We start from the raw sequence: 24,968 nt of genomic DNA on the forward strand, positions 1-24,968 counted from the left end.
CGATACACCCAGGGGGCCAAGATCCACAAAAGTCCTAAGAGTCATCGCGCCTCAACAATTTGCTGTGGCTTCAGGGACACCTATTAGGACGTGACTTATCTTCAGCCTCAGTGTCCACATTTACGACACCTGCCTTGCAGCGTTGCCCTAAGGATGAGGACAGAGGTGGGGTTAACACTGTGGAATCACCTAACAGGCATACAGAGGGGGGGGAAAAAAAAGAAAAAAAAAAGCAAATTATGCCCTGACTGCCAATTTTCTCTGTTCCAGTCTAAAAAAAAAAACCTCTACAGGTTGAATGCAGGTTGTCCATGCTGGGAGCAAAATGGGGGCACCTGGGGTGCTCAGTGGTTGAGCATCTCCCTTTGGCTCAGGTCGTGACCCCGGAGTCCTGGGATCGAATCCTGCATGGCGCCTGCTTCTTCCTCTGCCTGTGACTCTCACGATTAAATAAATCAAGTCTTTACTTTTTAAAAAGATTTTATTGATTTTATTTGTTTATGGGAAACACAGAGAGAGGAGGCCGAGGGAGAAGCAGGCTCCCTGCAGGGAGCCCATGCGGGACTCGATCCCGGGACCCCAGGATCACACCCCGGGCTGAAGGCAGGCCCTGAACCGCTGAGCCACCGGGGCTGCCCCCAAATAAATAAAATCTTACAAAAAAAAAAAAAAAAAAAAAGCAAAAAACAACTCTTAAAACACACACAAAACCCAAAAAGGGGCAAAATGCATGGTGGGCAGCCTGGGCATTTTCTCAGCTGCTTCCTTAGCCCAACTGGGAAGGTCTGGTCGGCGGCCCAAGCTCAGGGTTTGCAGGGACAGAGCTCTGGGTTCCAGTCCTGCGTCGGCGCCGCATCAGCGGTCCCGGTTGGGTAGTTTCTCAAACTCTCCCGGGGTCAGACTCCGCTGAAGCCGGGGCGGCAGAGGTGGATCAACTTTCCGAAGCGGGACTTGACGGTCCTCGGCGTCCGCGCCCCGCATCAGCGCGGGCTGCAGGCCGCGGGGGACCAGCCCGAGACCAGGGGGCGGACGCGGGCGCGGAGGGGGCCGGCGGGAGGCCCCGGCCCCGGCGCGCGCGCACCACGCACGCCCGCACGCACGGCACGCACGGCACGCACGGCACGCCGACCACGCCGCGGGGGCGCGCGCGCAGGCCCAGCCCTCGTCGCCGCCGCCATTTTAGCTCCTGGTCCCGGCCGCACGGTGTGGGCTGTTGTGGCGGGAGGGGTGGGGGTCCTCCGGAGTGAAGTACCGACGCAGCCGCCAGCTTCCTCTGCTGCGCCTTCCTTCTGCCGCCCGCTCGCGGAGCCCGAAGATGTCCAAGCGGCACCGGCTGGACTTGGGGGAGGATTACCCCTCCGGCAAGAAGCGTGCGGGGACCGATGGGTAAGGCAGGACCGGGGGCGCGAGGCGGCGGCTCGGGCTTTTGTTGGGCGGGCGGGCGGGGGGGAGGGGGTCCCCGCGAGGAGCCCCGCAGGAGCCCGGAGGAGCCCCGGAGGAGCCCCGCAGGCCCCGCAGGCCCGGGCCCTTTGTGTCGCTCCGGGCTCGGCCGGGCAAGGGCGCGGGGAGATGTGTGCGGCGCGGCCGCCGCCCGGGCCGCGGGGGGGGGGGGGGGGGCTGCGTGGCCACGAGGGCGTCTGCTCCGCGGGCCGGGCCGGGCCGGAGCCGCCTGCAGCGGGGCGGGCGGGAGGCGGCCGCGACCGCGTGGCCCGGGCTCCCGGGGGAGGCCTGGGGCGCGGGGGTTGCTGGGAGGGCGCGGCAGGGGCTCCGGGCCGCGGGGTCCCCGGGGGCTGCCGGGGGCTGCCGGGGGCGCCTGCACCGGCCGGAGCGGGCGCGGGAGCGGGAGCGCGGGCGCCTCGGTCCATTCAAACCCCCGGAGGAGGTCCGGGGGCGAACTTCCGCCTCGGCCTACGCTCCCGCCATCTCCCCGGTTTCCTGCCCTTGGGTCACACGGCGGTTCCTGGGGGGCGGGCCCGGGGGTGTAGGAACCACAAGCCCACTTTTTTTCTTTCTTTCTTTCTTTCTTTCTTTTTCTTTTTTTTTTTTCCCCGCCTCCGCCAGTATATCCCTCCTTCATTAGTAGCTTTTGGAACACGCACTTTTCAAAAAGGTTGTGTGTATTTTATTTTTCATTTTCTTCAATTGAATTAATCTATTTATTTTTGGTATTTATGGCAAAATGTCGCCCGTGGGGAGGTTGGGCCGAGAGTCGAAATGCCCGGGGGGCGCTTGCGATCGCTTTTTCCCTTTCTCATAGCCCCCCCCGCCCCCGCCCCCGCCCCCCTGCAAGCCGCGGAGGAGTCTGAGCAGTCGGCCGACCCGCGCGCTCCTCCAAGTCCTCTCTTGTGTCTCCCTTGTCTTGTTTTCCGTTCCCGAAGTGGCAGAGATTTTTATTTGGGGGGTTCCGGCCAGAGAGCACGTGTCTGGAGCGTGCAGGCGCGACTCCTGAGGATCTGGCCACCGTGCGTGGAGAGGGTGTCCGTCGGCCCGGCCCGCCTGTGCCTCGTGTTGGGTCTGTTGTTGGCCCGGGGCGCTCGGGCTCGGCCGGTCTCCACTTGGTTGTGGAGCGCCTCGCGGAGTGGGGGCCTGGGTAGGGGGGCGTGTGCCCCCGACACCCTCCCACTGCTGGATGTGGGAAGCGGGACTGTATACGACACTTGAGTCTTGCAAAGTGGTTGCGTCCGCAGTGTTAGACGTTGGCTTTCTTTCTTTTTGGACTGTTTCCTCTCTTTAGGATCTCCCTCCCCCCACCCCAGCAAAACTTTAGCACTTCGGGTTAAAGACTCAGCTGGAAGTTACTTTGAAGAGTGTTACTCACCGGCCCCACTCGAGGGAGGCGAAGTGGGCCTGCAGAGTTGTCCAGGCGGCTGGTACGACCGCACACGGTTTACAGCGGGATTTAGAACCTTGATCTTTCCATCCTCACTCCTCGCCTCTTGCCTTTTTTTTTTTTTTTTTCTTTTTTTTTCTCCTTCATTACAACACGGACTGTGGCTGTAGTTAGTCAGTGCAGCCTATTTTAATGACATCTGTAATGGGTTGTCAAAGTAGGGAACGCCTGGTTCTTGCTTCCTGTGAGGTAAAAATAAATTGGCATGTCATCTGGCCAAGATGCAGCTCATGTCCCTCATAAGAGTTCAGGTTGGAACAAAAGATGCTGGGATGCCATGAATTCACTTATTCATATTTGTATGTAGGCGCACCGTTAACTGCTTCAGGTTTAGTGGCCTGAAGCATTTAGGCTTTACATGGATATATGCTCCTTTCCTCTTGAGGAACAGAGAGCCTTAGTAAAAAAAAAAAAAAATGTGGACTTTTTAGGCTTAAGATGGTGACCTTACTGATTCTCATGGGTATTCTATATCTACCTGTTGGTGAAGGAGTTTGGTATAAAGCCCAAGTTCTGAGCTACTCTGCAGAGAAGTTTCTATACATACTTCTAATCACTTCTCATACAATTAATTTTTTAGCAACGGGTTACAGCTGTGAATAGTGCTGCCGCCTCAATGATTTTAAGTCACTTTTGTTGACTGCCATGCAATCTTGAAGTTGTTTGGTTGGTTGTTGTGTTTGTTTTTTTTTTTTTTTTGTTTGTTTGTTTGTTTGTTTTTTAGCCCTGATAGTTATTAGCAAGTGGTTTTTAATCTGAGGGAGAAGCTTGACAGTCAGTCTTAAGAACTCCACTCCTAAGCTTGGCTGGCCCATTTCCCCAATACTGAGAAGGAAGGTAATTTGGTGGGAGATTTCTTTTAGATTCAAGTTCCCAAACTGTATATGGTGTTACTTACTCATGCTGTAATTTATTTGGAGGTCAGGTAGAGAAGTTGAAGGTTTCTGTTACACACTAACCTTATTACTTTTTTCATCATCCCACAGAATTTTGCTTTATAAAGTTATACCAAAAAGACAACTGAAGTATGGAACATGAGGACATTTTCCATTTTGATGTTTGTTTCAGAGATTACTTCCTAATAAGAGCTTTTCTCCTTAATTGGTGGGAAAGTGAAACAAATATTAACATATGTAGAGTACATAATGTGCTCCCAAAACTGTTCTGGGGGCAGTGTGTATATAACCACATTTTCACTACCTTCCTGTGATATAGGTGAGGTTAAGTAACTTGCCCCAAGGAATACAAGAAATGTCCATACATAAATAAAAGGCAAAAATGTCCAATGTCTCTGAAATCTTCATCCTCGTCTTTTACCCCTTGATGGACATTGTTTTTAGTCTTTGCATGTCTTATAAAAACATCTTATTTATTTAAATGAGGTGGAGGGAGAAGCAGACTCCTGTTTGGGCTGGGCAGGGAACCCCATGTGGCTGGATCCTGGGACTCTGAGATCATGACCTGAGCCGGAAGCAGACACTTAACTGACTGAGCCACTCGGGTGCCCCAGTCTTTGCATGTATATTCACAAATATAAACTATATATTTTCCAATATAACGTTTCCATACGTTTCTATATACGTTTCCAATATAATGTAAAACAGTGGGATGTTTCATTATGGGTTGTTTTGTGCTTTTTTATTTGCTAAAAAAAAATGTGTCCTAAAGTAGAATAGATATATATTATCCTTTTCATTGGCTTTATAATATTCTAAGTATAAAGGGGGATCATAACTTATCTACCCAGTTTCCTATTCTTTAGTGTTTAGGTGGTTTCCCAATGTCTATTATTTTACAAGTGAAAAGTATGAAGAACATCCTTTTGTACACAAATTTGCACACTTACATCCTTAAGAGAAGTTCTAGGAGTGAGATTGCCAGATAAAAAGCAATGCTTATTTATTTTAAAAGCATTTATTTATTTATTTACTTACTTACGAATGACAGAGAGAGGCAGAGACACGGGCAGAGAGAGAAGCAGGCTCCATGCAGGGACTCCGATGTGGGATTCGATCCTAGGACCACACGGGCAGAGAGAGAAGCAGGCTCCATGCAGGGACCCCGATGTGGGACTCCATCCTTGGACCCCGGGATCACGCCCTGAGCTAAAGGCAGAGGCTCAGCCACTGGGCCATCCAGGCGCCACCCCCAAAACAATGCTTATTTAAAATACTCTGCTTTTGATAACCAGCTTTTACATCTTCATTAGCTGTACTGTAGTGCGTATTCCATGTAGAATTTTAAAATGGTATTTTAAATTAAACCAAAAGATCTTTCCGTCATAAGCAATATTTATCAGGTATTTACTATATTCCAGGCACAACTTTAAGCATATTACGTATATTAACTCATTTAATTCTTGAAATACTGTACAAGATCTATGAATAGCCACATTTTATAGGCAAGGAAAGCAATAACTGGTCATACAGATAGCCAAAGTGCTGAGCTAGGGCTGAGCTGAGACTTGGCTGTGTGATCAATAAAGCACCACTTTTTATTCAGTTTTTAAGCGTTATATGTCAATGAGTAAATCTTAACCGTAAAACTCTCCTGTATAATGAAAGTGCTTGTTTTAAAAAAGAAAACAAGCAGGAGGCCTAGGTGGCTCAGTTGGTTAAGCCTCTCCCTCACCCTTCATTTCGGCTCAGGTGATGTCAAGGTCGTGGGATCCAGCCCCGCATAGGGCTCTGTGCTTTGTCTCTCAAATAAATAAATAATCTTTAAAAAAAAATGCATACACATGGCAGCTTACATGTTAGTTATGAAGCAGTAGGTTTGAGATAGCCCTCTGTAGCTGCTTTTTAATTTTTATCCTCCCTCCCCCATTGAAAGTAGATAGTTTGAGTCATAGGCAACATTTCAAAATGATTGAATTTGCCGCGTGCATCCTTCCTGTTGCTTTCTTATTTTAAGCTCCCAACTGTTTTATTAATACTTTTTTCTTTGCAGATGGCAAATTGAGACTTACACCTTGCTATTGGTTATACAGCTGTGATCTCAGTGCTCCTTTTACTCTTTTTATTTTTACCCCCATTTCTCTGGCAGCAGTTAAATCTTTGTGTCCTTAGAATGTATTTTATACTTTCTATGCTGTAGTTATTTTGGTAATGAAGTTTTTGATGAAGTAGGCCCTTGAAAAACATCTTTGTATAGGTATTACTGTAACAAAGTAAGGTGTTATGATTAACTCTTTTTTTCCCAAGATTTTATTTACTCATGAGAGACCTAGAGAGAGGGAGAAGCAGGCTTCCTGTGGGGAACCTGATCTGGGATTCGATCCCAGGACCCCCGGGGTCAAGACCTGAGCCAAAGGGAGATGCTCAACCACTGAGCACTCCAGGTGCCCCCATTTTGCTCCCAGCATGGACAACCTGCATTCAACCTGTAGAGGTTTTTTATACTGGAACAGAGAAAATTGGCAGTCAGGGCATAATTTGTGCCCCCCCCCCCCCCGTTTGCCTATTATGTGATTCCACAGTGTTAACCCTACCTCTGTCCTCATCCTTAGGGCAACACTGCAAGGCAGGTGTCGTAAATGTGGACACTGAGGCTGAAGATAAGTCACGTCCTAATAGGTGTCCCTGAAGCCACAGCAAATTGTTGAGGCGCGATGACTCTTAGGACTTTTGTGGATCTTGGCCCCCTGGGTGTATCGGTTTCTCAGCTTGGGGGCTACTGTTCAGTACTTGAAAATTTTGGAGGAATAATGAGGGAGAAGGTTAGAGTTGTACCTGCGGACACGCCTCCCTCCCCCCAAGAGGCATCAGCCTGTCATAAAGGTGCAAGGAGACTTGGTAAAGGAGGAACTGAAATCAAGATGATGATGCTTCTGCCTGGGGCCTAGGATATATCTAAAAAAAAAGCAGTCACGGAATCAATTGTGTTGTAATCTGAATGAAGAAAAGCCATACTGACCAAAGCAGGGAACCTGATGATCCCTGGACCCAGGATCACGCCCTGAGCCAAAGGCAGATGCTCAACTGCTGAGCTACCCTGGAGTCCCCCTGTCACGACTTACTTTGTTAATCCCTCTCCGCCTCCCATATTTTAAAAGCCTTGAAAGGTTAGTTAGGTTCATATGTTAGTACCTAGTACTGTAGTATAGAATCTCCTTAAACTTACTATATTTTTGTCTCATCTCTTGATGGTCATGTAATGGTCTTCTGTCCAGCCCCACTCCTAAAGTACTAGACACGTGAATCCTTTGCTTTTAGACCGGATGTTCTTTAAGGGTTCTTTTATGTTCTGTGACCACGTGTATGTTCATGGCTACAATGCTGCTCTCTTTGTGGGCCACATTTCTGTGTACTCTGTTGTAAACTTTCTCGTTCACATTTGGGGCAATATAAATAATGAGTACCTTAGACCAAAGGCAGAATGAGATAAGCAAAGAAAGGATGGTTGACGGCATATTTCAAAGATAGCCCAGGAAGCTATAGTCTGAGAGTTGATTTTGTTTATTAGGTTATCCTTTGGGTTCTTTTTCCCTTTGATTTCCTTTCTCTTTGTATCAGATGGGATGAAAGGTTTCAATCCTAGCTTGTGTGTCCTGTGATTCTGTAGGGGGTGAACACTTGGATGGGAGAGAGGAGGATTACTTTTTATATATGTATCTTATATTTGTATGAAAAGTATGAATATGTGGATATATGAAAGTATATATATGAAATGTGTATGTATGTGTATATATGGAATAACTTTAAATTCCTGTGGAATACAGTTATATTTTAGCGAGGACAAAAGAAAATAAGATTGATCTGCTTAACATTTCTGTATTTGGGGAGCCATCCTAACTCCTGCTGTCTCTAGAATTTTAGCTGTATTCTGTCAAGGGGTTTCTGTTGTCCTGCTGATGTGCTTTTATAGGGAATGAATGGTTTTTCCTACTCAGCTACTGATAATTGGTGCATGGGAAGTTTGTATGCCTTTTGTGTCTTATGGATAAGGAATATTGAGGTGTTCAGTGGCTTGTCTCATAGCTCTATATTGCCTCAACTATTTCAAGTCTGGGTCCAAATACCTTGTAGAAGTTTGCTATAGGAATTGGTCTGAAGCTTATTTAAAAATTATTATTGTATTAGGAATCATGCCTGCTAACTGGAAGTAGATACTAGAACTGAGTACTTAAAGTTGACCTAGGCTTAGTATAGTGACCGTCTGCATAATTTTAGCATTTTAAGACAACTTACTATTGTTCAGTGGAGCTTGTTTTTTTAGTGGTTATATTTCACTTGATAGATGTCCAAAGTATACATAGGTTTACAGAGTTTTGCAGTTACTATTAAGGATATCATGCAAGAGGAAACAATGAAAACAAAAGGAAGTGTTTTAATTTTAGTTTTTTTTTTTTAATAGGACAAATACATGCTTATAAAACAAAATTGGGAAACTGATTTAAGGCATAACTTGAAAATGAACTCACCTACAATCCTTTAACTCATGTTTGTATTACTGTTATGTGAAGTAGAATGGTCCTTGTGTCCAGAAGCAGTTTTGAATTTTGAACATACTTTCAGTGCAAAAAATAACTTTTCATGTAACTTGAGGGAGAATCTGGGGAAAATTGTGATGCCCATATCCCCCTCTTGCTTTATTTTCTCCTCCTTTTCCCCCACCTTACTCTCAGTCTTTAATTTCTACTGTCTAAATAAGTAGGAAGGGGTTTTACTTTACTCAGTCAAGTCCGAGTCTTGTGTAACAACAGCTGGTGGCTAAAGGTGTAGAAAGAGATGGTCCCTTAAGAGAATTTGAGGTCTCATCAAGGAAAGAAAAAGATTTATGGGTGAGGCATGGAGAATTCTTGATTATAAGGTCTTTTTCATTATGTCTGATACTTACATAATTCATTGGTTTATTCATTTGGTGGTTAGACATTCTTGTTCTTTGTGACTATAACACTGCCAAGAACATTTTGCGTAAAATTCAGAATCTGAATTCTAAATTTTTATTTTTAGGAAGGATCGAGATCGTGACCGGGATCGTGAAGATCGGTCTAAAGATCGAGACCGAGAACGTGATAGAGGAGATAGAGAGCGGGAAAGGGAGAAAGAAAAGGAGAAGGAATTGCGAGCTTCGACTAATGCTATGCTTATCAGTGCTGGATTACCACCTTTAAAAGCTTCCCATTCAGCTCACTCAACTCATTCTGCACATTCAACACATTCGACACATTCTGCTCATTCAACACACACAGGACATGCAGGACACACATCACTTCCACAGTGCATTAATCCATTTACCAACTTACCCCATACTCCTCGATACTATGATATTCTAAAGAAACGGCTTCAGCTCCCTGTTTGGGAATACAAGGATAGGTTTACAGATATTCTGGTTAGGCATCAGTCCTTTGTACTGGTTGGTGAGACTGGGTCTGGTAAAACAACACAGGTGAGTTATTATTGTGTACCACAGTACATACCGTATTAATGTTTACATTTACTAAATGTTGCTTATTTGATTGGAAGTCCTTCTGCCTTGTCTGTCTCCTAGAACATCCTGAAGACTAGCTACTTTGATGTTTGTAGTGCACAGAGTGGGAATCCTGTAGGGAGTGCCTATTTTCCTGAGTCTAGGGGAATATAGCAGTGCTGTTTTGTTAATGTTAAATATGGCAGAATGATGCATTCTGATCACTTTGACTCTGGGGTGGTACAAATTTGGAGGTACAAGTATTCTATTGCTCTGAGTAGAAATTTGGAACCACTGGGATAGTTTTGTTTTTGTTCTTGTTTGTTTTGAACCATGTGAAAATTATCCTTTTTTTTAAAAAGATGGAAGAGCTGAGTAAAGTCTCTTTATTCATGACCTCCACATCCATCTAGTTACACTTGGCCTAGAAGTAAACACTATCTTGTTAGTAATATATCTAGGATATTTTCCAAAAATGGATGAGCCATTGTTTACTGGTCCCATGTTATCGATCTCTAGGCTGCTTCTGATGGTTGTTTTTCATGAGCAAGTAGATCCATTAGACTATACTGTGGAATTAGAATATTTACGAATCTGATATGTGAAAAGTAGTATCAGCATAATTTTTAATTTGCATTTCCTGCTATGAGTGAGGTGTTAACCATATTTCCCATATGTTTGAGCCTGACCAGTCACAAATTTCTAAGAGATTGCAAAAGTAGCAGTCCTTGGCCATTGTAGAAAATTTGGAAAATCTGGAAAGTGTCGAAATGAATTTAATAACTTGTCTTACCATGTAGAAATTATGACTGTACTGTGTTTCTTCCTGGCTTATTTTCCATGTTTATGTACCTGTGACCCAAGTTTATAATGGAATGTACTGCATACGCAAGTTACCATTTAAGTTTCATATGCCACAAACCTAGATTGGAGTATATCATGGAGACATTTTGAAGGCTACAGTGGCAACCAGAATAAGAAGTTTTGAAAGACTGAGCCTTACTGAATACGATTTTTCTTCATAACTGAACGAAAATCTAGTATTGATGTTAGGAACTGAAACTGATAGGTTTATTTTTATCACCTTATGGAAGTTTAATGTGTGAAAAGATACGACTTTAAACTTATTTTAAAGAATTATTTAGTATTTAAAAGAATTATTTCAACTAGTTTATCTACATAGTATTTAATTAGCTATTGGATAAAGCTAGGCACTGTGTCCCTTGTATGTATTATTTGTGTCAACAACCTTACAAGGAAGTTGTTAATCACCATTTCACAGATGAACAAAATGAGCCTTAGATTCATAAGAGTCTTAGAGGTTTTAGTGGGTTGTCCGTGGTTATGCATAGTAGATTTAGGTGGGCTCAGTATTAAGAACTTTGTCCCATTGGCTATTGTTTATAGCCAATGCTATATTTATTTCATTCTGCTATTCTGTGGTCTTATGTGGTTAACCTTATTTCAGAGATGAGTTTCTTTAGTAGCAGTTAATGCAGATGGTCAAGTCAATTCAAAATGAGAGGTTTGTAATTATTTGGATGAATATTTGTGGTATTTTTTGTTTGTTTTTGTGTACCTAGGATTGCAGAGCAGTTGGGTTCAAAGGGAAGCTGAACAGCTTTATTTTATTTATTTATTAAAGATTTTATTTGTTTACTCATGAGAGAGGCAAAAACACAGGCAGAGGGAGAAGCAGGCTCCATGCAGGGAGCCCGATGTGGGACTTGATCCCACATTGCAATATGGTATGTTCATGCTATATCCATATATAAGAAACTAAAGCCAGTTGAGTGTGAACGGGGGCACAGGTTTGGTGAAGAGAAAGCTCTGTATGCTCTGTATATGGACGACAGACTTTGTAGGAGATCATAGCAAAATTTGACTCTGTATAAGGTAATAGAATAAACAGTAGATTGTGGAGTTACTAATCTTAGGGGACGTGGGAGGGATTAATAAGTATTTGGAGGAAGGTGCAAAATGGTTTTGAACTTCTTGAATTTGGGATACTCAAGTGGAAAGGACCGTTAGGTTAGGGATGGGAACGTAGTTAGGATTGTCAAATGTATTATAGGTAATATTAGAAATCAGGAGAATAAATAAGACCAATCAGGATAATGTGTAAAGTAAGACTAGAGGGCTGAGGATCAGTTTTTAGGAAGGTAGCTTCAAATGGAGGAAGAGAAGAAGCTGAAAGGAAGGAATCATCCCTGGTTTGAACAGGCCAGTACACTGCGTATTTCAGTTCCCACTTCCCTTCTTCAGTCTATTCTTAGAAATATGAATAGATGCATTGACTGTGCCATTTTCCAAATATTGTCTGGGAACCCTTGAAGGCTCCTGCAACTCTTTCAGAGGTCCTGGGAATTTTTTGTATACTTCAACAGAACAAAAATAGTGCAACACATTTAAATTGAGACCAGTAAGAGAATCCAAGTGTCTTCTATTAAGCCAGACATTAGAGACCTGCAAAAATGCAAAACAGTGTAGTCTTCTTGCTAATTTTTTGTTTTCTTTTTTCTTACTTGGAAGATGTAATTTTCATAGAAAATGTGTTAGCATAGAATGGGTTTCTTTTGTTAGAAATTAATATTGTAACAGCTTTTGAGTTTAATTTCCTCATACAGTAAGTCTATTAGTTGTTTGGCATCCTTGGTTATTTTAGGAGTATAAAAGTCCTGAGATCAAAAGTTCAAAAACTGCTGAATTAGCTAAAACTGTTTATATCTTACTTTTAAAATGGGAGTAAGTTATCCGTTTCACTGGAGTGAATTTAAAAAACTTTGCAAATTCTTGCCTTGAGAATTCCAAAATTTGAGCATTTTTGCCTTGAGAATTCCAAGCTCATTCCAACGAGCTTTAAATAGCTTTAACTGAATGGTAAATGTTTCTTTGAATTTCATTTTATTTGGTCTTAAAAAGTACATTTTGCCTTTGTAAGAAGCTTGCTGAGATTAGATATGAAACTTCGCTGGAAAATCTTTTAAACTTTGGTTTGTGGGTTTACAAGCCTAGAGAGATCCTTCACTTTTAGGGTAGTATTTATTTCTGTTCATTTTAAGTCCTTTTAAAGATAGGCATTGTTACATTCTTAGAGAAGCGACATAGTCATCCCTCCCCTTTCAGATATTTGTAAGTGAAAACACTTATCCCCAGTTTGCACAAGTAACCTAACTAAAATGTAGTAATGGTACAGCAACCAGTATTCTTCAGGTGCATTTGTACAAATCCTGTAACACCCCTTCCCCCCCCCCACACACACACACATTTTCTGTAGTATTTGACAGGCTTTTGAATGCTTTGTTGGAGACCTATCATGACTTTATAGCAGTGGACTCCCATTTAATGTAGTGATCACTTAAGATTTTTCCCATGGTTCTTACCCAGGTAAGTGAGTGAAGAGCCATGAAATTAGAGGTTCTATTGATGGAACAAGGAGAAAATGTGCCATTGTCCTGGCAGCCAACCAACTTGTGCTTGTTGGTATTTTTCTCTAGGTGCTGTTGAATTTGAGATTGACAGTTATTGAAATTGACTTTTAAGATGGCACCTAAGGTGGTGTTCTGTTGTACATACCTCTCTTGAAGGCAGAAGAATAGGAGCTTACCAACTTAATTTGTATTGACGTAAAAGATACAGGTTTATAACCACAAGGGTTTGTGATTTCTATTTTCACCTGCATTTTGTAATTCAAATTGCATAAGAATTTATTATTTCTGAGAATATTTTTGGAGACTCAACATTTGTTATAAAGTAGAATTTTTCGTAAGTTGAGTTTTTTTCCAGTGTATAGAGAAATGCTTAATGATAGAATAGTTGACACTGTAGAGCATATTCAGCATAGCCTCAGTGGACCTAACCTGCTCAGAAGTACAGTTACGTTGGATTAGTGTTATATATGGCCCCTCCTTGGCTTGGAGAGCTCATGCTATAAGTTTGGGTCTTAAATAGTAATTTGTGGTGTGCCTAATTGAATTTTGTTTTATATTATTAGAATGCAATGAAATACTACATGTAAAATATACCTGATATGCTGGCAGAGTGGAATTAATTTAAATGTGAAATTATTTGATAGATTCCACAGTGGTGTGTGGAGTACATGCGATCATTACCAGGACCCAAGAGAGGAGTTGCCTGTACCCAACCCAGGAGAGTGGCTGCAATGAGTGTGGCTCAGAGAGTTGCTGATGAAATGGATGTGATGTTGGGCCAGGAAGTTGGTTACTCCATTCGATTTGAAGACTGCAGTAGTGCAAAAACCATTCTTAAGTAAGTACTATCTTTAAATATGCATATTTTGTTTCTCTACTGGTTTTCTGCCACTAGATAGAGGGCTTAGATAGTGGAGTCTCAAGTCATCCAAATTTAAAATAGCCCAAGAGTAGACCTTCTTAGATTTAGCAGGTGACTTTTTAATATGAATTCTCTTTCTTGCTGGTAATGTATATAGCTGTTCAGTAGACAGCTTCAAAGGTCAGATTTTAGTTATTTGGTGCTGTATCTTAGGTGAAATGTATCATTTAAATGTGATAGAAAAGTGATAGATCTTAGTAAATGAGTTTCTTTTAGAAAGAATGTTGTGTGGGATGGAATAGAAATTATTTGGGGGATAGGGCTTTTAATGTTAATTATACAGTTATTATCATACAGATGTTATGAGCTAAAAGGAGGAATCTTTTGTTGTGTAATAGAGTCTTAGAGTCTCCTCAAAGTCCTTTTCCTTTATAGCTGTGGTGCACGATTGACTATCATGTTGAGCTTTTTTGTAATATTTTCTTTAACTGTCCTAATTTTTTTTCATCTTACACTTATATTCTGCTTAAGTTGTGGAAATGTTGTGTTGCTGGATGGTAATTCTTTTGAAAAATTTACCCTTTTGTTGCTTCTGTTTATTCTGTATATATGTGACATTTAAGTCATTTTTTAAAAAATGATTTCTTTGTCACAATGTAATCTCCCTGAGGTTTTTTAAAAGACAATTCTGGAAAAAAAAAGTTACATGGGTAGTGAAATGAGTCACTGGTGGCAAAAATATATGTAATCTTATAGGGAAAAATATATACTGTAGAAATTTTCTTTTTTTTATTGTAGAAATTTTCAAATGTATACAGAAATACAATAGTATGATGAACTTCCATGTGTTTATCATGCATCTTCGACCATTGCCCAGCTTGTTTCATCCATATCCCAACCTTTTCCCTGCCCCATATAATTTGAAGCAAATCAGACGTTTTATACTTTGATCTGTAAATATTTCAGAATACAGAGGTCAGAGATAGAGTTTCTTATACAGTTACGATATTCACAGGTTTAAAAATCTCCTTATTCCAAGCATCCAGTCATTCAAGTTTCATGTCAGCTTTTTTCTAGTTTCTTTGATAAGCATTATTAGAACTTCAGGTTAAAGAGTTAAATATTGTTTTTAATAGTAGCTGGACAATTTACTTAAATCAGCTTGTCTTTATGATTTTAGGGTATGTTTTTGGTTTATATCTTAAGTTTCATTGAGAGCATCTTTTTAGTTTAGTGATTATCACATTGTTCACTTTTAATTATATAATTTTTGAAAGAATTACATAAATCATAACTTAAGGTTTTATACTAATTTAAAATGTAGATAATGTCAAGGACTTGAGGACAATAAAGGGCAGGCTTTACTCATCTTTAGGAGAAATGATACAATTATTCACTGTTGAATTTTTTTGGCAAACCACCGTTGAACAGGGAAAACGAATTTGGAAATTGGGGAGAGGCAAGTTATATGCAATATTGGGTCTGTGTGTGTGTGGTAGGAAGTGGAAGGTTTTCAAAAGGTATACTTGTGAAAGATTTTGGTTCGGTTAATAGGGAATGACAAATAACATAAAAATAGATTTGATAGATCAAAATGAACGTATTTTTGGCATTGTGATGTTTTCTTACGGAATGATTCCCAGAGGCTATAACTAAACTTTAAACAAAAATCTCTGCTTAATTCTGGACAGGGCAAGCTTACTGGGATATCTTGGAGAATCTGAAGAGATAGAAGCTAACGTAATACTGTCTTTATGTGATACTAAATCCAATATAAGAGTATGGAGCAAGTGATAGTTTTGATAATAGGAATGCTTCACTAAATGGGAGTATAAATCCCTAGATATATTTTGTATAGTTATCTATCAACTCATTTTTTTGAGAACCCCAGATGTTAAAACAGCCAAGATTTAAGGATCAGTTACATTAATCAGTTGGGTAGGAAGAGTGAATACCTACGACACCTATCAGTCTCCTCCTGGAGCTCTTCTCATAACACTATTGACCTTTGAGCCATGGAGAGGGTAGGAGCACCTCCTGCCACCACCCCCCACAAATCTGTGTTTAACTTCTGACTTTGCCACAAATTACCTACTAATAGCCTACTGTTGACCTCACTATTAACAGTTAGCACATTATGTAGGTATGTATGTATTATCTACCATATTCTCAAAATAAGGTGAGGGAAAAATCATGAGAGAAAATACATGTACAGTCCTGTATTGTATTGAAACAAATCTGTGTATAAGTGGACTTGTGCAGTTCAAACCTGTGTTGTTCAGGGGCAGTCTTGGATGTAAAAAGCCTATGTATCCATTATTTAGTCAGGTAAAAAGCTGCTAATTTTCACCATAGAAGGATGGTGAAGAGGACTAACTTCCGAAGATTCTGTCTGAGGGACTCAGAATTCAACCACATTTTTCCTGATTTCATTATTGACAGTAAACACACTTTTTTACTAATTAAATTTGTTTCAGAGTACTTTAAATTAATGTATCTTTAAATCTCTGTGTACACTGAGGATCTAAGGTATCGGGACACCTGGGTGGCTCAGCAGTTGAGCATCTGACTTTGGCTCAGGGCGTGATCCTGGGGTCCTGGAATCCAGTCCCGCATCGGGCTTCCTGCATGGAGCCTGCTTCTCCCTCTGCCTGTGTCTCTGCCTCTCTCTCTCTCTCTCTCTGTGTCTCTCATGATTAATAAATAAAATCTTTAAAAAAGGGGGGGCGGGATCTAAAGATACCTTTTCTGGTGTATGGGACATATATCCATAAATTCTAGATCCTTGATCTAATATTGTGCTGTTTTCAGAGAATTGGTTCTAGTGTAAATTAGTGTACTCTCTCTATTAGACTAGTCTTAAAAACCTGTCCAGTCTCAAACAAGTTAGTTTTCTTTTCTCTATGTTTTCTCCTTCTATGTCTCAGCCTCCTTCTGTGTCTCTCATTTATTCAGATGTCCCAGGCAAGTTAGTTTTCAAACGGCTACCACTGTAAATGGTTTTTATGTATCACTTGTTATGATTTTTGCCTGCTTCTATTGCTTTTCTGAAGTATTCCTTTTGCAAAATACTTATGTTCCTTTTGCTATTTTGGCTTGGAAATTTTGGGAGAAAAAAAGTGAGCTAGTTAAAGAAGAGCACACTAGTCAGTGGAAGATGTTGCCAAATTTGTGACTATAGTCAGTGAAAATATAATTCACTTTAAGGAAGATGAGGTAATAAACTGTTTCAGTGGATTTTAAGAAGCACTTTGAAGTTACGACAAATTTTGAGAAATCTCCATTTATTTTGAGGGAGCTGATAATTGTTTTTTAGGTAATAAAATAGTTTAATAGTCTTGAGCTTTCAGGCAGACATAACATTTGAAGTTGGTAGTTTTGTAGCTAATTTAGTTATTTCCTTTTTGTCCCTCCCCAGCTACAAAATTCTGAGATATTTTGATGTTGAGGGAACCCAGTAATTTACATAAGTAATGATAAGTTAGTTGTTCATTTAATTATCTTTTGTGTGTTGGACAGTGCTAGATACAGTACTAAAAAGTAATCTGGTTCTTGTCCCCATAAAGTAAATAAAGTAAATATAATTTCAAATTGTGATTAGGCTTCAGAAAGAGAATACTGGGGTTTGTGTGAAAGCATGATTTGAAAATTCAATTTAGATTGGAAAAGAGCAGATGGAATAAAGGCCTGAATTGAAAGTGATAGTTCAACAGGGTAGGGATTGGGGTACAGGGAGCAAAGCTTTCTTGGCAGATGGAACAGCATTTTTAAGAATTTTGGGGGGGGGCACCTGGGTGGCTCAGTGGTTGAGCATCTGCCTTTGGCTCAGGGTGTCATCCTGGAATCCTGGGATCAAGTCCTGTATCAATCAGGCTCACCCCCGCAGGGAGCCTGCTTCTCCCTCTGCCTGTGTCTCTGCCACTCTCTGTGTCTCTCATGAATAAGTAAATAAAATCTTAAAAAATAAAAATAAAAAACTTTCTTTCTGAAGGGAAAAAAGAGTATTTTTTACTTTAAGGGACACTGCAGTCTGTGTATTTTTTAAAGTATTCAGATGATTTGTGTTAAGTCAGCATTTCCATGCCAGATCACTTGAGATGTTACAGGACTGGCTTATGGACTGTATGGATAACTAAAGATTGATTTCTTTTTTTGCATAAACTCTTTGGGAAACAGAGTTTGTGTCTCTATCTTTATACTTGCCTTGTGGATGGAATTTCAGGGAAAAAAACCCTGAGATGGAAAAGGCAACAGAGGAGAGTGAAATTTGTCACTACACTGTAGACTGCGGGTGAATCTTTGACATAATCGTGAAAAATGGGTAACTTTTTCATGAAAAGACATTTTCCCCTGATTTCTTGGTGGAGAGTGTGTAATGATAGGGTGACTTGGTGTATATAATTTATAATTTGCCTTCTCTTCTGAATCTTTTGCTTTTGGTATCAGATTCATTTCAATTTTGGCATCTGTCACAGGCCAAGGAATTGATCTGGGGTAATGTTTATGAAGCAGAAAGTGTTGTAACTCTTTCAAGGACATGTGTTTTGTAAGACCTGTACTATCCTGAGTTGTTTGTATATATAGCTTCAGGACAAGCTGCTGGAAAAATCAGGAAAAGTTACGGACAGGACGTAGTTTAAATCTATAATTGAGTGATAAGAATGAACAGAACTTAGGGTCTCACGGTGTGATAAACCCCTTGTTTACAAGGAGAAAAGGGAGAGGGAGAAAAAGGAAGGGAGAAAAGTTTTGAAAAACCAGCCAAAGAAGTACTATTCTATGCAATATGTGTCAGAAACTTTATGCATTTTTTAATCTCAAAAAGGCAATCTAGACAAGAAGATGAAAGAAAATCTAAAAATATTTAATAAGTAAGGAGATTCCAGTAGAAACACAGCTACAATAAGGAGCTGGCTGGTATAGTACCTTTGAGGTTGACACTGAGAAGAAGGATTTACCTGGCATTGCTGTAGCAGATTCTTTGGGCCCCTGGAAATAAGAGTTAGAAGCACTAACTGCATAAAAAGACTACTTAAAGATTCCACAGTGGGTTTCCTATAAGGCAACCTCCTTAAAAGGGTGAGTTGAAAAGAGAATCAAAAGGAAATACACCCCAAACCACAGACTAAGATTACATGGCCGGAGTTGTGTCCCAGCTTTGTCACTTATTAGCTGTGATCTTGGCAATGTTAATTAACCTCCCTGTGATTATTGCTTTTTCAGAAGATAGAGGTGATAATAACTACCTCATATGGTTGTTCTGAGATAAAATAGCGTAATTCGTGTACAGCCCTTAGAGTAATTCCTGTCGCCCAGCAAGTGCTAAGTCAACAGTTCTACTTTTGTTGCTGCTGATAGTGGTGGTAGATTTTCAGTTTGGGAAATTATTGAATCTTTTAACCAGTTAACCCAGTTAATTAAAAAGAGACAATAAAAACAACTTAATAAAGTTCCTTTTAGTGCAGCAATTGAATTATAATTTGGGTTTTAACTGAAATTAAAACTTGATGTTACTTGTCTCTGAAATGAATGAATAAATGCAAATATTCTTTTAGAGCTAGAGGTAAGCCCTGGAAATAGGCCTGGTACTTAAAGACCATTAATTATATAAACATTGATTATATACTAATTTATTGAACACCTGTTACATGGTAGATTTTATTCTAATTCAAGTATAGCATTGGGATTAGATAAAGGTAGTTTTACAAAATCTTTAGTCAAGGAGCAGTAATAAAGAATAAATGTGGTTGTTTACCACTTGCATGTTTTCTGTCATACTGAAAACTCATCATCATCACCTTAGAATTAGAATTCTTTGGCTTTTGTTAATTCATGAAAACGAACTTGATTTCTTTCCTAAAGGTATGCATATATTATTACATTTGACCTTTGTGTTTATGCTTAAGTACTTGGGAAGGGTTTAGTTATAGAAGGCTCTTTGTTTACAGTGCTAACATCTTACGAAATATTAAATAGAACCTATACATTCATAATAGCTTTCTGTAAATTCTGTTGTGAGGATGATAGGCATTTCCTTAAAAACGTGAGGAATGGGCAGTGTATTTTGAAAAGAATTTAGTTGCCTTCTGTTGTTAATTTCTTAGGCATTTCTTTTTGTTGATTTACATAGCTAACTGAAACATACCACATGTGTTTTAGCTGTTTGCCCAAATAAAGCTGTATGCTTTGAATGCTGATCTCAGAACTGTGAGGCTATTTATATAGAAGTGAGGTTTGAGGTTTTGTTTGCTTTCTTTTTGTCTGTTTTTTGGTAGTAGAAATGCATTGAAACATTGTAGATTCCAAATTCAAAATACTGTGTGGTGCCTTTCCATGTGACTGTTCACGTCTAGTAGTTCTCATTGTAAGAAATGCTATATATAGGTTGTGATTGTAGTAAGTTTAGTGTTTGAATGTATCAAGTTGAACTTGACCCTATATAAATGTATGTTTATCCTTTTACAAATGAAAAAAAACATTATGTACATAAAGGAACTGTGTTATCTCTGGTTCTTCTCTTGGGACTTCTTGGTTGGGGACTTAGGCTGTGAAGCAATGAAGAAGATAGTTTGACTCAGTCACACGAATTATGTAGATGATTTCACAGAGGAGAAGGTATTTCATCTGAGCTGAGAAGGGTAGAGAGACTTAGATAGGCCGATTAACTAGATGAGCTAGGTTTTAAGTAGAGTAGAAGTTCCCATGCTACCTTGGTTCAAAGTTTCATGCTTAATGTCTCAGTCTTCACAGTACCCTGTCCTGAAGAAATAACTCAGAATTCCGTTTATTAGTTTAGTCCTAAAAACATAGTTAAGTATTTATGTTCTAACAACTTAGTAGCCTTTAAACAAATACCACACATATATTGGAGGAAAAATCTTTTTATTTCATTATTAATCACCATTATCTACTAGTGTGGTATCTTTGCCAGTTGAACACTGCAGTTTCTTAAACTTTAGAGTCGATGGACACTGCCACCTTTATTTACTTACTGTTTGTTTTACACTGATATTTGCCTAATATTTGCTTTTTATTAGAGCAACTATCAAAAATAGAGCTTTTCAAAGATACTGTCTTTGAAAGGAATATAGAATAATGAAATGCCTCTGCCAGTAGCATTATGGCATCACATGTTGAGTATGAAAAACAATAATATAAATTGTTTTGAATCATAAGGGAAGAATATAATTATTCTCTGGAAATAAGATTTCATTTAACAAATTTAATCAACTTACTGTAGCAAGTAAAGTTACCTGTTTATATCCAAAGAAGGAAGTAGTTTACTCTTCTCTTTACTGGATATATAAATAGATGTTAAAGTTCTACAGTAATCTAAACTTGGACTGTGCTAGGGAATTATACATAAACTGCCCTTTGGGAGATCTTAATATTGAACAACGAAATGTCTTATTTTTTTTTAACTGCTGTGTTCACATGGATCAGGTTTGTAAGGGTTTTTGTTTTTGTTTTAAGATTTTATATATTTATTTGAGAGAACAGAGAGAGAGCTCACATGAGTGAGGAGGGGCAGAGAAAGGGAGAAGCAGACACCCTGCTTGAGCAGGGAGCCTGACGTGGGGCTCCATCCCAGGACCCTGAGTAATGAATGACCTCAGCCAAAGGCAGACACTTAACCCACTGAGCCACCATGTGCCCCCCGTAAGGGCTTTTTTTTTTTTTTTAACATAAGTTCATAGAACTTACATATATTGAGAAGTACAGTGTTCTAGCATTATGGACACAGAGAAGACTTTAAAGGTAACAGTGAATCCAGAAATAGCCAGATCACCTAAAAGAGGTAAATAACTTTGTTTTAAACTGATTCATGTATGGGGCAGCCTTGGTGGCGCAGCGGTTTGGCGCTGCCTGCAGCCTGGGGTGTGATCCTGGAGACCTGGGATCGAGTCCCACATTGGGCTCCCTGCATGGAGCCTGCTTCTCCCTCTTCCTGTGTCCCTGCCTCTCTCTGTGTGTCTGTCATGAATAAATAAAATCTTTAAAAAAAATAAAATAAACTGACTTATGTATACTTAGATGATCCCGTCTTTATTTTTGTACTTATGGCATGTAGAAATAACTTGATATTGGAAGAATTGTTGGAGGAAGGTAATTTGATGACTCTCAGTAGCTCCTGATTCACTGTGAGCATTTTTAAAAGTTGGTAATTGACCATAATGTTGACATTGTGAAGGATGGGTAAGTTGTGGGTATTCAGGCTCACTATATTTATAGTAGTGAAAAGAGTTGTATTTTATAAAGTCCCTATATACTATATGTGTTTTTTTTCTTCTAATATAGTTCCTGGTAAGTGCAAGCTGTTTTAGTTTTGTCATTCTTCTTCTTTTACTGTTGTCATTCAAAAAGTATTCTACTGCAAGGGGCTGCTTTATTTATTTATTTATTTATTTATTTATTTATTTATTTATTTATTTGAATGATTTTTTTGTATTTATTCATGAGAGACACAGAGAGAGGCAGAGACACAGGCAGAGGGAGAAGCAGGCTCCCTGTGGGGAGCCTAATGTGGGACTCCATCCTGGGAATCTGGGATCACGCCCTGAGCCAAAGGCAGACACTCAACCACTGAGACCCCAGGTGTCCTGAGGTTGCTTTACTTTAAAAAAAATTTTTTTTTTTTTTTTTTAATTTTTAAGTGATCTCTGTATCCAGTGTGGGGCTCAAACTCAGAGTTCAAGTTGTGTGCTCTACTGACTGAGCCAGCCAGGTGCCCCGTCTACGGATAGGGGCTTTACACAAAAATAGGTTATATGGTAGGGAGGAAAAAAGTGAATAAATGTTTTTTTGGTTATGGTCTATTTTAGAGGTCTTGATCTAGTATAACTTAAAAAATTCTACATACCTTTTTGTGCAGGCATTTTAATATGTGTAGTTTTTAGTGCAGGCACTCATACGACCTTATTGGATTGTAGTGGGTTAATCTAAGTTTTAGTAGTAAATAGTAAAAAAAAAAAAAAAATGCCTTAAACTTTTTTAAAATTTTAATTTAAGGGATGCCTGGGTGGCTCAGTGGTTGAGTGTCTGCCTTCGGCCTAGGGCGTGATTCTGGATTCCCGGGATTGAGTCCTGCTTTGGGCTCCCTGCATGTAGCCTGCTTCTCCTCCCTCTGCCTGTGTCTCTACCTCTCTATGTGTGTCTCATGAATAAATAAATAAAATCTTTTAAAAAGATAAAAAAAATAAATGAATAAAATCTTTTAAAAAAAGTTTAATTTAAAACCTGTATATTTATTCATCAGTCTTTTAATATAGGACCATCACCATTTCCTTGAATATAAGTTGTTTGGAATTCAATTATGCAATTAAAAAGTCTAGATCTTAACAGTGGTATTTAAACTTCACACACTTGAAAAATACACAGGTGTTACTTTTCTGGAATTCAAGAGAATTGTCTTTAGAAATTCTGAAATTCCAGACTCCCTTTCACTCTTTTGTAGTTATGTCATACATTTGATAGTTTCGTGTGTGTATGAGACTCCTGTTTTTCAAGCTTTTGTGAAGCATGTAACAAGAAACATCTATACAACTCTTTTCTGCGCTAAGAGCTTGTCATTACATGTAAATATAATTATGTTGACCCAGCTGGTAGAGACAGACATGTGGCTATAACACAGTGTGTTATACAGAGGCTAAGGTTATTCCAAGGATTTATTAGGGAAAGGTTAGTTAAGAGCTAGTATAGAATTCTATTTGTAGTTATTTAACAAGTGCCAGATAATTGGTATAGTAGGTGCTTTAGATACATTCTTTTCTTTCATTTAAGCAAAAGCCACCATATTCACATTTTACAAATGGTGCTTTAGAGAAGTTGATGTTCAAGATCAAATGCCAAGAAGAAAGTAGGGGCTTTAACTTAGGTTTATCTTGTAACAAGGGTGCATTTTTTTTTTTTTAAAGATTTTATTTATTTATTCATGAGAGACACAGAGAGAGAGTGGCAGAGACACAGGCAGAGGGAGAAGCAGGCTTCATGCAGGGAGCCTGACATGGGACTCGATCCCGGGCCTCCAGGATCACACCCTGGACTGAAAGCAGCGCTAAACCACAGCCATCCGGGCTGCTCACAAGGGTGTATTCTTAACCACTCAAAGTGTTGTTCCTCACCATCCTCATTCCTCATCTCCATGTAATTCTCTTATGTCTAAGTATTTGTAAAGTTTTCCTAGGTAATTTGGAAAGCAGTAAATCTTACTACTCAAATTAAACAATGCTAGTCATTTATGATAAACTTGGAAGCAGTTACCAAAAATTTCTTTGGGTCGTGCTGAGTCAAGTTTTGGATTCTTTAGAAATGCAGTTTTGATTTATCTGCATGTGTAATTACGCTAGAATAAAACCTATACTTTGAAAGGTAACCAAATCCTAACAGTATTGCAAGAGCACTACATAACTAGGATTTTCAGTGTTGGAGCAGGGATTGGTTCAAGACATGGTTGCTGATTTCACTTAATATTGTTCTAGAACAGTAAATATAAAGATGCTTTATTATTTTTAATGACTGTATATTGTTTCATTCTTTTGATGGACACTCAGATTTGTAGTTTTTGCTATTAAAAACACTGTCCTTAGTACCCTCTTAGAAAACCTTGTGTACACATTTTTCTGCAAATGCGCAGGTATATATCTGAAATGAATTACCTTCAGATGAAATTGGTTGAGTCACAGGGTATGTTTGAATTTTATTAGATTGCCAGATTGCCTTTTATAGAGATTTATCTACTCTGACCAGTAAGGAATGAGCAAATGAGTGTCACTTTATGTATCCTTGCCCACAGTGTAATATGGAACTTTTCTTTGTCAGTATTTTAAGTGAAAAATGGAATATTATTGTTTTAATTTGCATTTCTTTTATATGAAATTGAGCATCTTTACATGTATTTTTGAGTCATTTGTGTTTCTTTTTGGATCTGAGACTAGTGCTTTCTCATCTTTCCAGAATTATTGCTACTTGCTTGACAGTCATTTTTGTAAGGGGCTATTTTAAAATGCATCCCAATCACAGAGAAGGTAAATTTGAAAAAAAAAAAATGTACAGTATTATGGGAGTAATAAACTTGGTGTTTGTTCACATTCTTTGCCCATCTTTCTGTGGTTGGTTAGTTGGCCTTTTTTATATTGACTGTAGGAGCTTTTCACAGGATTAGCATTCTGGATATAGGTTGCAACTTTCTTAACAAAATTGGCATTCTGAATTTAAGTTCCAATTTTTGCTCACTTTACCATGTTTCTTTGTTTATCACACATCATGCCATGCAGAAACTTGAATTTTATACAAGTGTTCTTAATTAAAGATGTATTCAGTGTATTGAATAATTCTATGAATCCATGTGTTTTAGTTTTTTGTTTTATACATCTTG

The 24,968-nt window shown here is 39.5% G+C and overlaps 1 protein-coding gene across 1 annotated transcript in view; it reads left to right on the top strand.

Moving 5' to 3' along the window:
- The first annotated feature begins 1,161 nt into the window (after positions 1–1,161).
- Positions 1,162–24,968, top strand: part of DHX15 (DEAH-box helicase 15) — a 59,616-nt gene continuing 35,809 nt past the window's right edge. Inside the window, exons 1-3 of the mRNA XM_038533565.1 lie at positions 1,162–1,386; positions 8,845–9,280; positions 13,377–13,570. Coding sequence (XP_038389493.1) covers positions 1,316–1,386; positions 8,845–9,280; positions 13,377–13,570 — 701 coding nt within the window. The 5' untranslated portion in view covers positions 1,162–1,315. The remainder of the gene's footprint in view (positions 1,387–8,844; positions 9,281–13,376; positions 13,571–24,968) is intronic.

Source organism: Canis lupus, chromosome 3 (genome assembly GCF_011100685.1).
Source record: "Canis lupus familiaris isolate Mischka breed German Shepherd chromosome 3, alternate assembly UU_Cfam_GSD_1.0, whole genome shotgun sequence".
In the NCBI taxonomy this organism is placed as follows: domain Eukaryota; kingdom Metazoa; phylum Chordata; class Mammalia; order Carnivora; family Canidae; genus Canis; species Canis lupus.